We start from the raw sequence: 15,058 nt of genomic DNA, 5'->3' as shown, positions 1-15,058 counted from the left end.
TTTATCAAACTCAAGGGGAGTATCCAGAAGTATACTCATTTAACCTTAATGTACTGTTTTCCCTAGATTATGAGCATTTTTCCCACTGGGTTTTTGCTACCTAACTAGGTTTTAACGAAACCTAACGAGGCACCCATCCTGAGTTGGTCATTCCCTTGTGAGCTCTTTTACTTGCGTCTAGAAGACGTATAGTTTCGACTTAATGCAACTATTCACTTTTCTCCTTAGCCTATGGCTTTTTCTCCCACCTTGGGTTTTTCCATAACAAGGTTTTATAAGTTTTACCACCCATGCATTCTTCCATTCATTTTGAGACTTGCATTCGCTACTTGTGTCGACTAAACAAGAGGACTTCATCAATTGCTTCTACATTTGCCTGAATATCTGATGCACCATCTACTTGAGTATTTGCACACTCAATGGGGAGTGTTGTGTCATATGTTCTTATCAATATGTGATTGTGTAAATCCTAAGTAGAGATAGAATATGAATCCTTTGGGATCTAGAAGATCTTTCCTAATATACTTTATATTACTTGGAGAGCAAGTTTCTCTCCTCCTGATTACTATAAATAAAGGCACAAGGACTGGGGAATGAACACACAATTCCTCAAGTCTATTCTCCATCTTTCTCTCTTCCCTTTTCCGCACCTCTCTATTAAATATAGGCTACAACATAAAAAGAATAAATTTAATAAAAAACTTCATAATTGAAACCTTCTTAAACTATCGTACTTTAAAAAAAAATATCATACAATTCAGAAATCATTTATGTATTCAAATATACTGAACAAAATCGAGGAGTTGAGTACCAAATATCATATACATAATTCATCTATTTATATTAGGAGTGCAACTCGGGCGGGGTTGGGTGGGTTGGAAGGTCAACCCAATCCTAACCCAACTTTTACAATTCGGGCTTGGGATCATGTCACAGCCCGTCCCGAGATTTTCATATCGGGAGCGTGAAATGACGAAAGTACCCTTAGCAGGTACTAAGGTATGTGTGTGAGACATATATTTTTGGTCTAAATACATACATTCCTAAGTTTTTGGAAATGAACTAAGTTTGATTTAATAAAGTGATATGTATGTTTGGGTGGCTAGGGATGTGAGTTGGACTTGTTATTTTTGGATGGATCACACCCACACACACGGGACACTTCTTATTCCTTCCCCCGTGTCTTTTCTCTCTTCCATCACGACTCTCTCTCACTCTCTCACCCTCGAACTGTACGGACAAGACCAAAACCCTTCAAAACTTCGTGGATCGAAGTGGAGATTAGCACCATCGTGTTCGTGAGTGTCCTACGAACTCAAAGATACCATTTTCAAGTAAGAAATCCTTCGTTTTCACGTTGAAAACTCGAGGACCGAATGTGTCACTATTCATGAACTTTGTGTTGGTTGATTTTTAGGACAATCCAACCTCACAGTGAGCTTTGTGAGGTTCTAAGGAAGCTCGGGGACGTTCGTTTGGAAGTTTTGGACGTCAGGATCACCACGTTCAAAGTTTGCCGGTTTTCGTGGGATTTCTCCGGTGAGATTTCGTGATTTTTAGAGCCTTAAAGTAGTATAGCATGAAACTACATGTTTAGGGCTTCATTTTGATATAAAATTCAAAGAAAACAGTTGAGAAACGAAGGAGAACAAGCAATTACAAAATTCACCGGAATCCGGCCACCAGAAAAACCAGTCCGGCGACTGGCTGAGGAAGAAGACGCGCGTGGGGGCGCGTAGGTCCGTGCCACCCACGGCGCGTGGGGGCGCATGACAAGCCCAAAAAATTTTCTAAAAATTCCTTAACGTCCGTGACGTCGAGTAGGTCGTTGTGGTATATTCATATACCCAAATTGAGCACCGTATGAGAAGTTATTTCGAATTGTTGGTTATGTGTTTTAATTAACGTTTTTATAGTTGTTTCACATATAGGTGACACCTATCCCGAGGACAAGCGCATCCAGGGACGTCACGGGGGTTACGACCCATCGACTTACCAGTGAATGGGCAGTTTTTTTTCGTATTACCTATATACTACTGTTTTTCCCAGAAAATGCATTTATATGAAAATATGTTTTAAAATGCCATACATGCAATTGATGAGATATTTGAATTGATAATTGATGCATATATATATATGAATTGACGTTGTGGACGCACAGGTGAGTTTTTACATTATTGATACGATTTATTTATGTGAATTGCATTGAAAGCTCATAACCTGCACCCTAGGTGTTAGTGCTTATATTATTCACCACACCGCACGCTTGCCTTGGTTCCAAGTAGGTGAATGTCGTACAGACCATGTGAGGGTTCCGACATGCTAGTCGTATAGATCGCTAGATGTGATTCCGACTAGTGGGTGACCTTAGTTATGCGCGCCGATGATTGATGAGATAAGCACTAGAGCGTATCCTTACACCTTTCATTGTACATACTACCTTACGTAGTTCCGAGTGACGTGCAGAGTTGGGCCGTATAGGTCACTGTGGTGACTCCGGCTGAGTGGGATATTGAGCTATAGAATCAGCCGTACAGGACCACTGTAGGGTCTCCGGTTGATTTATTATTTCACCTGATTTATATCAATGCATTCATATTATATTTTGGCGTGGCATGGCATGGCATATTCTTTCTGAAAAGCGTTGAAAGATTGTGAGCTAAGTTTGATGATATATGTATATATGTTTTATAATAAATTTCTGGGAAAGTATACAGGTTTTACGGTGAGGGGTTAGAAACGTTTTAAATGAAATGTTTTGGAAAATCTTTGGTTTTACTGACCCACTCATCTTTGTTTTGCGCCCCTCCAGGTTCTAGTTAGCAGTTGGTGGCTCACGAGGTCTTTTTCGGCGTTCTGACAGACGTTCTGCATGTAGGACTCACCTGCGGGTGTTGCACTTTTAATTATAGTCCTACTTGACTGCACTTGATACCTACGCTCTGAATTCGTGTGTTTTACTTTATAACTCACTCTTTTATGCTAGTAGGTTATTACTGCTAGTGGTTGTTTTAAATTCCTTCATATTTCTATTATATCTTGCTTCCGTGTCGCACTTTTGGCTACGTCACGCTCACGTGACGGCCAGCACGCCTTGATTCTAGGATCGGGGTGTGTCAGATCAGGTTGGGTTTCATTCGGGTTCATTTAGGTTTGGGTTTTATTGGGTTAGGGTTTACTTGGCTTGGGTTTGGGTTGCCCAATTTTGTCAAGTTTAATCTTGTAACAACTTAGTTTTCAAGAATTCCTAAAAAAATTAAGCCAAGCATCAGCAAAGCTAGCTTACTCTAATTTCATAAATCAATCTACTATAAAGTTTTAGGATTTAGAGATTACGAATATGGGCTGACTAATCAAAGTCTCTTATTCCCTAAAAGCTTAAGTAATTATAAAGGGTAATTATTAAAAAAATATTAGAAAGAGCGTTGGTTTTTAGACTTGGCACACTTAGATGTAGTATGAGCATTAATTGATATGGGTTACAATCATGTTAGATTGAGTTTGGTTAGTCGGGTTAGGTTGGGTTGGGGATGGACGGACAAATAATCAAACCAACTCAACCTAATCAATGAACGAGTTGAAATTGGGTTGGGTTCGGGGTTTATAACTAAAAAAACCACACTTGTTCAGGTTTAAAGTCGGGATGGACATGAACGGGTTCGAATTGGCCCAACCCAAGTTGCATCCGTAATTTATATAAATACATTTTGATGTTTGAACTTCCTCGAAAAAAATAAAAAATTAAATGTTTTCGAATTTATACAATAAAAAGACAAGATATTTGTATTTTTATAAAGAGATACAAGTATTATTATATTAGAAAAGTATTATTGGCACTCTAAAAATCACATTCTACACTCCTCACAAGTGTATTTTTCTTTCTCAATATAAAAAATTTGAAGTATAGAATGAGATTTTTGAAGTGGTAATAACAATTGCATCCTTATTTTAATGGTAATTAACATCGTTTTCCAATTGCACATAACTTGTATTGGGAAGAATGACTTGGTTTAGGAACCAGCGAATATCCTTTCTTTCGTTTTTGTCTCTCTCTTCCCTCTCTCTCCAACACCATAAAATAGCAGAGGAGAGAGAAGAAAGAAGAGAAAAGGGGCTCCTTGATTTTCATCCTCTCTAACTTTTCCCGAGAAAAATTGCAGAAAGAGAAAGAGGAAAGGGAAATTTAGAGAGAGAGATGGAGAAGAGAGACGACAATGGGGTGGACGTGAAGGTGGTTGGCGGGGGAGTGGGACCCAATAATATTAAGTTCCCGTTGAGCTTCTGGGAGGTGGCTGTGGCTTCCACCGTCGTATTGGGCTTCTTGTTTGGCCTTCTGGGTGTTTACCTGACCATGCCCGCATCGGATTACAGCTTCCTCAAGCTTCCCCGTAGCCTCCAAGAGCTTCAAATCCTCAGGTACTTTTTTGAATAAAATTTCTTGTAAATTTCCCATGAATCTGAATTGGGTTTTTAGGATTGAATTTTCCAGGAAAGGCCACGAATTTTAATGGGAAAATTTGTGGGTTTCTAATGCATGTGATATCAATCTGGGATTATTATGTTAGTTTTTAGTTAATTATTGATTTTTATCTCTTAATCCAATTAATTGCAAACTAATTAGGAAAAAATCATGTCTCAAAATTTATTTTTTAGGAAGAGACCTGATTTTTGCATGGATCCATATTCTTGAAGCATTTTATTTTCGCAAATCGTTTTCTAGGAGTTGAAATTAATGAACAGAATATTGCTTTCTCTTTATCTGCATTGGCCTTTTCTTTTCTTGAACGTTATGCACCAGGTATTCGTCTAAGCGGGCTTTTGATTTGTGTTCTGAGGAATTTGATATAACCGCGTGCAACTGTTACATTAGTTATTTTTGTTTTTCATTGGTTATGGTATCAATGAAGGATACGGGGTACTGCATTAGTGTGACCTTAAGGGTTTGTGTAAGGGAGGAGAGAAGAGATTAATGCTGACCATGGAATGTTGCATTATTGTGACCTTAAACTTTTAAGTTTGATGACTCTTTTACTCACATTTTGTGAAACGTTTTAAATTGCCTTGTCGGAAAAGGTTATGAAATCGGTTGAGTGTAGCTGTGTACTCCCCTAGTTGATGACTGATGTTCCAGCTGCATGTGCTCCATTTACAGATAAATTGTGGAATATGATTTTAATGGTACTATGCGGTTCTATTTATTTTGTTTTCTGTCATTGTCTTCTTCTGGTTAGAGTTCACCTCGAGGACTACACAAGTGACTACACCGCGCAGGTTCTGTTAGGGTACTGCATGGTTTATATTTTCATGCAGACTTTCATGATCCCTGGTACCGTATTTATGTCCCTGCTTGCCGGTTCCCTTTTTGGAGTCTTCAAAGGTGTAGCCTTGGTGGTGTTTAACGCCACTGCTGGTGCATCTTCTTGTTATTTCTTGTCGAAGCTGATCGGGAGGCCCATTGTCATCTCTCTTTGGCCTGACAAGCTGCAATTTTTCCAAAACCAGGTATATGCAAATGTTTTCATATCTCTCATTGATACTTAACTTTCAAAATATGAGTGAATCATTTATTGTTCTGCTTCCAGGTAGCTAAAAGAAGGCAGGGACTATTGAACTATATGTTGTTTCTACGATTAACTCCGACCTTGCCAAATACATTTATTAATCTTGCTTCACCAATAGTTGATGTGCCTTACCATATTTTCTTACTGGCAACTTCAATTGGTCTGATACCAGCTGCTTACGTCACTGTCAGGGTATGTATCCTGCACTTCAAAAAGTTGGTTAAATATTGAAGTTTAGTTGTTGTCTAAGAACGTCAGACGTCTATGCAACACCTGAAGGGTTCTATGGCCAAATGATCCAAAATAAAAATCAATATCTTTTTTTCCCTTTTTGTCATAGAGGAAGATAAATACAATATACCATCCTCTCGACGCCATCTCAATCCACATTTTGACTACTGCAGAAAAATATATAATTATCTGCGTTGTTTCGTCTACGTATGCTCTACTCGATTGTCACTGGTTGTGCCTCTGTAATTGACTCTGTTTTCGTGCTGCAGGCTGGATTAGCTCTTGGAGAGTTACGATCCCTTGGGGATCTCTATGACTTCAACTCGATAGCCACCTTGTTCTTCATTGGAGTTGTCTCAATTACTCCCACGCTAGTGAGCAAGAACAAAGCATAGTATTTCACTTACTGAACTTTGCTTGGTGTACATGAGGACCTTGTTCTGCTTGCAGCCGTTTGGGTACCTATGTCCGCCGTTGGATATAACTGCCTCGTTATGTAGAAGGCGTGTCTGTGTCCTTGGATGGAATTTGTTGACTGTCATGTTTCATTCGGGCTGTGGGTTTGGGGTTAAATGTGTATGTAACTTCGATTTCAGCGGTAAGATTTTATAGGGTATGTGCATCATCATCAAGAAAAATGTAAAGGCATTCTCTAGTCAATTTCTGACTAGTCGCAGCTCTAGTGTTGAATAATGAAAGTACCAAGATGATATTAGTATTGTTTTTCATACACGTAACGACTAAGACGTGGGGATGAGGTTGACGTAACTGTCTTTCGGCAATGTTTACAATTTTGACATAGTGTTTGTCGATGCGGGCTGCCTGGTATAACCAAGGAAAGGCAGCAATTGCTTCATAAAAAAGCACTGGTCCTTAAGATGCTTAGCGGGTGAGCAGGAACATTTGTTCTCACGATTCCATCTCAAATTTGGCTTAATCATTGAGTAAAAGTATGAAGTTGGCAAAGGCATTAAAGCATCTAAGATTGCTTGGCATGGAAGCTCAGAATTGTAGAGGAAAAGCATTAGTTTCTTGGTCGGGTTGGTCTTCAATCTGTGCCCAACCCAATAGGCTCATATTACAATCGACTCATCGCCGCCCAAGAAAATGGCAAACCAACTCATCCAAACTACTCTTGGGCTTTTTTGGTTTCTTTCATATTCTTAATGTGAATACAAGGAGAGGTGGCTTTCCCATTCATTTTAGCTTCACATGCCCCTCTTGATTTCAAATCAATTAAAAACGAAGATCAAATTAAACAAGAGCGTGTGGGGGAGTAAAAATGGTGTGTGTTTATCATTCCCGGGAATGATGTTTGATGAGTTGATTTTATACTATATATTATTCCCTATTCTTGGTATATTTTGGTTATTATTTTGGTGAGATTTTGATGTTTTGCTATATGTTTTTATTTTAGGACATGCGAACTTATTTTGAGCATAAAGTAATCAAACGGTGGAATTTTTGAGTGATTCCAATTGAAGTGGGTTCGTGAGTCTGTCAAGAAGATTGTGTCAAAATTTCATAATTTTATCTTGAAGCATTAGATCATGGTGAATTAATTTATGCCCAGCGTGTAGTGCTGGCAGATTGGGCTGCAGAGCTTATCTGCGACTTTTGGGTTGGAAGATGATGGATTTTGGACTTGGGTTATTGGAACTTGAAGAGGAGGTCCTAATCTTTAATTCTAGCCGTTTTGGGCCTGTTTTAAAACCTTGAAGATCCAGAAACGTGGCTTTTTTTTTTTAGGCAGATTTCCTAGTTATCGTTTTGTTATTTTATTTCCTAGTTTTTAGAAAGCCTTTTCTATGAGGGTTTTAATTTGGAGTAGTATAAATAAGGCTTTTTAGCCATTAGGTTTAGGGGCGAGAAGGCACGCAGTATTTTGGAGAACTTCAGATTTTTTACCTACAAGGTGTTTTCAATCCTTTTTCTAGTTAATATATTTTCTTTAGTTTTTATAGTTGTTCATAACTAATTTCCGTTTGCTAGGGCGATGCCTTGAGTCTTAGCATGAATATATGATTTTATTAATTTGCTTATAAATGGATGCATGTTTGCTTTGAATTATTAACCACCGTGATTAAAACTATATAATTGTCTTAGTGATTCGAGACCATTAGGATTTTTAGACAAGTAGTTTGATGCAATTTCTGTTGGAACATCACCCTGAAAATTGAGGAGAGTTTCTTGTGATTAGTAATTGTAAGTTCACTTAAGGCAAACATCACGCTCTTAAGGGTTGCATGATTTTTCAAAGGGTTTTCACAAAGCTTAATAAGTCTTGCATGTTTATATTTGATCTGAACATCACAGACAGGTTGCATGTTAGATATACGTTTTCGCTTGAACATCACAAGGAAAATATGCATTAGGAAAACCTAACCTTCAAAGTATGTATGTAGAAATTCATAAGTAATTGGTAAAATTGCAAAGGATTGTTATGGTGATGACGAAACCCTAGGCTTTTACAAATTGATTTTCTTTTAAATTGTCCTCTAGTTAATTTCTTTAATTGTTAAATTCTAAAATCAACATTTTCCAATCTTTGTTTTAAATAATTAATTAAGAATTGGTTTAAATACAAATTATTCATTCAATCCCTGTGGAAAACGACCTTGCTTGAGCCGCTATACTACGACAACCTTGTATTCTTACAAATATTTTTAAGTGTTTTTACCCCTACTTTTGTAGGTGGTAAAAATCCTATCAACGTTCTTTGTCAGCCCTAATCTTCCAATCTATCCGTTAACACGGATTTTAATCCACGTCTCTATCAAAAGATTGGGAACTAGTGCAAGGAAAATAAAATGGGAAAATTGTAAGGAAAACCATATCACCAATTTGAAAATTTATAGCTTGTACAACAAATAAAAATTTGGAAAACGTGCACATTTTGTAATATTCGTGTATTCCTACCTATATTTCTTGAATTTCTTTTTCTGCTGGGAGCCATCTGGAGTCCGGCTATCAAGCTTACGCTTTGTACCTGTTTGTTTTGAAGCAGCGCCACCTTTATGTGCTTCTTTAGCCTTTCTCGCAGCAACGGATGGTCGTTTATCTTTACGTTCTTTCGGCTTCACTCCACTTGGTGATTTTGATTCAAACTTATCTGGTCTACTGCCTTTTGCATGGAACTTCTTTTGGACACCAGGCTTACCTGCACGCAGGCCCTGGTAAGATGCCTTTGAACTCGACTTGTTAAAATCTGGACTCCTCGAGTCCACAGCTCGCTTTTTGGCTGAAGAATTAGCTTCCGATGCTGATGAGGGTTTCTTTCTCTTAGTTGGGGTGGACTCTGGTTTTGCATGAGACAGCCTGAGCTCCCGATCCCCAAGCTTCAAGTTTCGCTTCTTAACGACCAAATTTGCAGTTTCCTGGATGCCCAAATTGACAGACAACACATAATGTACCGTCTCAGATGATACAAATTGAAAACAGGTGTACCTTGAGAAACTACAGCATGTACAAATTTAACTACAGAGTTTCACATCATGATGGCACTCATGGAAAACAAAGTAATTTATTTAGTTTAGTCAACCATGCACGTATTCAATTCCAAATACTCTAATTTTGAAATGAAATATTCATGCTACAAGAAGGTTCGGGATAAAATATTATCTTACACTTACAGAAACTACTCCATCAATCATTTCTTATTTCTATCCTCAGTCCAACTTTAAGATAAATACAAATAAAGATAATGGCAGGAAACACCTTAGCATCCCAATATGCATATTTAAAGAATTGATTGTAGTCATTCTTTTCCTAAATTAACGTCATTATATGCTTACCGCCAAACTGCCATAGTAACAAATTTATATTTTTAGGGTTGAAAAGACAAATGTTTCACATATGTTCCAGGAGACAACCGGGGGGTCCTATTGACATCCCCATGAGGACTATCATTAAAAAGGTAGAGCATGGCATCCAAGAAGAAAATGAATAGAATCAACTAAACAACCACATATCTGAGTTCAAAATGCATGACATTGTAACAAAGAATTATTGATGGTAAATGGGGTTTGATAAACTGTTGGTGAAAATCACATACCCTTGTTCTAAACAAAACATAAGCAATGCCCTTTCCGATACCATAATTAGGATCCCTGATTATGCGAATAGCTTCAACGCCGGATCCAAGATTGTTGATACCACAAAACAACTGATAAACTTCTTCATCCTGCAAAAGAAAAGAAATTGTTGTCCACATATTGCAACTAAAAGTATGCAACAAAAAAAGCAAATTGGGAGGTGGACAGTTCCAAAAAGAAGCAGAAAACAAATCCTAGAGGAGCAATTCACCTTTACATCAAATGGAAGGTTACCCACAAAAACTGTTCTCGTGTGATCATAAACAGTAGCACTCTCCCCTTTCAGCTTCTTACGAGGTGGGCAAGCCCTGTCAACACGGATATGATGTCCTTCAACCTACATCAACATGCATAACAAGTCAAGGTAAAGATTAACAACTTAAGCTTTATTGTAAGAAAGAGCATGTGCAGAATGATACTAATCACCCAACTTCATGCAAATAACATACCACAGCCATGTTATGGGACAAAGAAGCCTGTGCCGATTCCTCGGTTTTGAAAACAATGTAGGCATTAACGCTGCAACACAAAATCTGTTAATTCAAAGGCAATCGTAAATCGCTTAAAATTTGAAATTTTCATGTCAACAAGTATCAAAGGTCTAAAATCTACATCATTTTACGCACTTTTAACAACTTAAAGTCACACCAAATTAAATCACTAACAAATTGGTGACTGAGGGAGCCAACCTTCCAATGTAAAGCCTTATTTGAGCTACGATAGATTCCAATAGCACACCTAGAAACCTATAGCCCCAACCCACAATCTAATTGTAAATTGGAATCAGGGCCTTAGGTGCTTCAAAAACGCTTATAAATGCAACAAGCAGTTCCTAAACCAACTGATTTAAGTAATGCGAAATGATTACCTGTCAGCTTTATCATGGATTTGTTTTGTGAGTATTGCTCCCTTTCTGGGCCTTTTGGTCTGAACAAAAAGAACCAAATATACAAAATCAGTAACCAACAATACATTTATATCCACAGTTTGCAAACAAGAAGTCATGAAACTCACATCCAAGATTGGCACGGATCGAATCCTCACAGACTCCACCTCTCCAAATTTAATGAACTCCTTCATCAAAGCTTTTTTCTTGACCTTCAAGGGCAAATTCCCAACAAAAACAGTCCTCAAGAGCTTACTCTCGTCGTCGAAACCTTCGTTGGAAACCAGCATATCAGCTGGATTATCAACTGTCTTCCTCTTCTCCCCAACAGTCCTCTTCTCCTTGTCCCCATCCTCCTCGCCCTCCTTCACGCCGTACTTCTTCACCTCATATTCCCTCTCAACTTCATCCCTTTTCCTCTTCCTCCCATCCTTCTTCTTCGCCACCGCATTCGTCGTCTCTGAGGGTTCATCATTTTCCTGTCTTGGCACCCCTTCTAACTCAGAGCCCAAATTAGGGTTTTCAGAATTGAGCGTTTCCGGCAGTTTATTTTTCTTTGGTTTTTCGCCCTCCAACTCCACATGACTCTGTGGAGCTTCTTCGTTAATCAAACCGGAAGCCGCCTTTTCTTTGTTCTTCCGCTTCCGTTTCTGCACCTCGCCGTCCCCGTCATCGCCATTGTTCTCAGACTCGCCATTATTGGTGTTCTCAGCAGGTTGAGCCGAAGGGGCAACAAACCCAAACCCGGATTCCTGGTTCTTTCTCCTGAAGGGGTTGCTCTCGGAGAAGATGGCAGGGGCGGCGTCGTGGCTGGCGGCCTCGCCGAATAGGGTCATGAAGACGTCGGACTGAGCTGCTGAAACGGCGTCGGTTTCTGGGTCCTTGGGTTTCTTCCTACCCATTGTATTTGGTTTGAAGGAAGTGGGGAAATCAATCAGGACGCAGAGAGAAAGCGCAAGTTCTTTAACTTCAAAGCGTTGCAGGCAGAAAAGGGAAGGTGGGCTTCGAAACCCTAGAGCCCTCTATTTTTCAATCAGGAGGAGGGAGTATTTGAAAGTGGTTGCAAAAGTGGGCCGGATCAAGTTAAATTTCATAAATTTGGTGGGCTGAGAGATCAAATGGGCCCAAAGATAAAACTGCATACATAAGTAGGCGCATTTTCACATGAGATTTTCCGTTGTATCTAAAACACAGTCATGCGTTAATAAAACCTATATGTGAGAAATATCAACCTTGTCTTCCTCTCATATAGTAAGATATGAAAAAATACACCACATGGCAAGTGATTTTCATGTTCATACCTTTCACTCAATATGTGTCACGTGGACTCCACTATCACTTAGAATTAAAATATTTAATGTGTTTAATAAAGAGAATGCTTTTCCATTTTCATTTGAACTAGATTTCTAAGTGAATTGTCATCTCAATTTTCTAGCATTCTTAATTCGTCATCTTCAAACTTTTCATCCAAAATAACGTATTTGTCTTGCACGGAACTTGTATTCATAGCTATTTTAGACTTTTCATAGAATTATGAAGAAAATTAGTTGAAACTTTAGACCTTTTGTTAATGTCTACGCGACACCACCTTGTCGTGCTATTGCCTTTAGGTTGTTCTTATTTCTTAAAGACCTCTATCGCTTTTCTTCAAAACGAGAGGAGTGAAAGAAACAACTGATTGACTTTATCTCTTCTGATTTCCCAACAACTAATTAACCGCTTGATCTAATGACCAGTTGAGTAATTGTTGCCTAAAAGTTTATTTTTTGAATGAAGTTGCTTTGAACAAAATTGATACCAACGCTTTGTGCATAGTGTCGATAATTTGTTTTCTTTGAAATACAAGCGATATTACAGTTCTAATTTAGACTAAGAGAATGGGAAAGAGTTTGAACTCAGGAAATAGTTGTTGAAGACGAATGCCCTATTACCACAAGGGCAATTTACCACTAACGCTTTGTTTTTTTTTTCTTTTTCAGCAATCACGATTAAGGAGGGAGTATTAGAGAATAATAAAATAGAGAGGTATGAGAATAAGTTATTTTCTAAGTTATCCTTTATGAGGACATAATATTTAGGTTACCTTGTCCTCGTGGATTTAGGTTAATTTGCTTATACAATTAAGATTTATTTATTTCTTGTTTGGATTTAGGTTGTATGTTGTTCTTTTATAGATTCTTCTTTATGGAGAATAATAATGAATTTTAAGTGTGTAAGATTACAAGAAATTCCCCAGTACTATGACATCCTTTAACTAATACTCCATACTCGCAGGTGATGTGGGAGTGTATATCTTCTTCTTTTCTTTTGGTCAAAGGTAACATTCATCGAGTAGAAAAAGATTACAGGCTAATCCAAAGGAAAGCAAAATATCCAAAATATATTTGGGGAATTCAGATACATAAAAGCCCATCTCAATAAGCAAACAAACAAAAATTTAAATCCGATTCCCTATATTCCAAATGCAGAAAGTAGTCGTTACCGATGCCGCTGTGGGTGTGACGAAAGTCTTGCTAGTAGCCACCAAAGCAGCAACACTAGATAAAACAACTAAGTGGTCAATTCGATTAAGACATCATAACAGAAAACTTACAAACCCACAACCAAAAGTACATCACAACCAGATTTCGTCACCAAAAACTTAAAACCAAGAAATAGTCACTGAATCCAAATCCCCTTAACTAACCCATGCATATATATACAAATGTAGTAACACATGGATAGAAGGTGATACTAAAGGGGTATGTAAAATACATTTACTTGGCCCAAAACTGCAAAACACTTATCCTCGAGGGGATACCGGCATGCTGGTCGGGGAGGGGATGCAAGCAAGGGAGATGGATCTAGCATCCATTTTTTATTTGGAGCTCGCATATCGGAGCATAGGATAGGGTAGGGGTGCATTATGAGGAAGGGAGGTAGAAGGAAAAGGTGGGAGAAGATGGAGGCTTAGGTTTCAGCGAGAGAGAGCGCGAGAAGAGGTACTTGTGTGTAGCAGATTAACAATTGCATGAGTGTACATCTACTTTCCCCTTTTCACATCACTCTTTGCTTTTTCTCTCCTGTTTTTTTTTCCTTCGTCAACCTGTGGTGTTAGTTGTAAAACTAAATGTATATCTACATTTTTCTCAGCGTGTTTGGCCGATTTTATCAGTACACGTTACAATTTATATGTCTCAAAGGTCGTACCATGTTTCAGCAATGAGAGGTATAAAGATGCCCATACAAGTCTTTATATATTTCAGATTATAGTTGCTCTTATAGATGCTCTAAGTGATAGAAGAGTTCATGTAACACATAATGGGTGTAAAAGATAGAACGGAAAAATAAATAGGACCTGTGGCTAGAATTTTTCTTACATTGTACACCCTTGAAATGTGGATCCACTTGCCAAAGAATTTGAACTAGTGTGACTTCAATTGTTTAAATTTAATATTTTAGGGCTCGTTTAAAGTGTTTTTAAAATAACTGAAACGCTTTTAGTAAAAATATTTTTGAAATCAATCCTTAATAAAAATCAAAGTGCTCATTTGGAAAGTGTTTTTAAAATGACTATAAGTGTTTTTGGAAAAAATATTTTTAGAACCAATTCTTAGTAGAAATTTAAGAAAATCTTGGAAAAGCACTTGAAGTGCTTTTGAAACCCAAAAATATTCTTTAAAAGTGCTTTCAGTTATTTTAAAAACAATTCTAAACGAGCTCTAAGTGGATCCTGAAAAAAACACTTGAAGTACTTCTTACAAAAACACATACATAAATCAATTCAAGGTCAGTCCATAGATTTAAAGAGACCTAGGGCAAGGCCAAGAATAATGCCCTTGTATAGGTCCACATAAGAATGATCATTTGGTTTTTTTATTTAGACATATGAAAAAATGCTCCCCATGACTCAACTCTTAACTAAGGTTCTAAAAAGTGTTAGACGCTAGTCGGGCGGCAGGCCGAGGTCTAGCCCCTAGACGGCTAGACGAGGTCTAGGCAGAGGCCTAGCCCCTAGACAGCTAGATGGAGTCTAAGCAAGGGGCTTAGATGGATTAGGCAGATTTAAGTAAATTTATTTTTTTTAAAAGACCAAATAACTATTCATTCCACCAAATTACTCTAGATCGCCTTCTTCACCAGTGAAGTATTGGACAATCAACCTTGACAACCATTCTACTGGATTCCTTGTAATTTTCATCTTCAATTTTTGGCTCTTGAAAACTCAAGCCTTGTCAAATACTAGGGTGTAGTACCAGTTTGGTACTGCTTAAATTTTTATAAAAGCAGGGATGATAAAAAAATTG

General features: G+C 38.0%; 2 protein-coding genes across 2 annotated transcripts; one reads left to right on the top strand and one right to left on the bottom strand.

Moving 5' to 3' along the window:
• The first annotated feature begins 3,981 nt into the window (after nucleotides 1-3,981).
• LOC103437015 (uncharacterized membrane protein At4g09580-like) lies at nucleotides 3,982-6,522 on the top strand. The gene is made up of 4 exons (XM_017333049.3): nucleotides 3,982-4,416; nucleotides 5,232-5,502; nucleotides 5,583-5,753; nucleotides 6,062-6,522. The coding sequence occupies exons 1-4, from the start codon at nucleotides 4,196-4,198 to the stop codon at nucleotides 6,185-6,187; spliced, it is 789 nt and encodes a 262-aa protein (XP_017188538.3). The 5' UTR covers nucleotides 3,982-4,195; the 3' UTR covers nucleotides 6,188-6,522.
• A 2,089-nt stretch (nucleotides 6,523-8,611) lies between these two features.
• On the bottom strand, nucleotides 8,612-11,802 carry LOC103436914 (uncharacterized). Its single transcript, XM_008375368.4, has 6 exons — nucleotides 10,901-11,802; nucleotides 10,755-10,813; nucleotides 10,336-10,405; nucleotides 10,098-10,223; nucleotides 9,847-9,975; nucleotides 8,612-9,169 (listed from the first exon to the last, which is right to left on the bottom strand). Exons 1-6 carry the CDS (start codon nucleotides 11,672-11,674, stop codon nucleotides 8,708-8,710), a joined length of 1,620 nt encoding a protein of 539 aa, XP_008373590.3. The 5' UTR covers nucleotides 11,675-11,802; the 3' UTR covers nucleotides 8,612-8,707.
• Nucleotides 11,803-15,058: the final 3,256 nt, after the last annotated feature.

Source organism: Malus domestica, chromosome 06 (assembly GCF_042453785.1).
Source record: "Malus domestica chromosome 06, GDT2T_hap1".
Lineage (NCBI taxonomy): Eukaryota > Viridiplantae > Streptophyta > Magnoliopsida > Rosales > Rosaceae > Malus > Malus domestica.
This window is presented reverse-complemented; position numbering and strand designations above follow the sequence as displayed.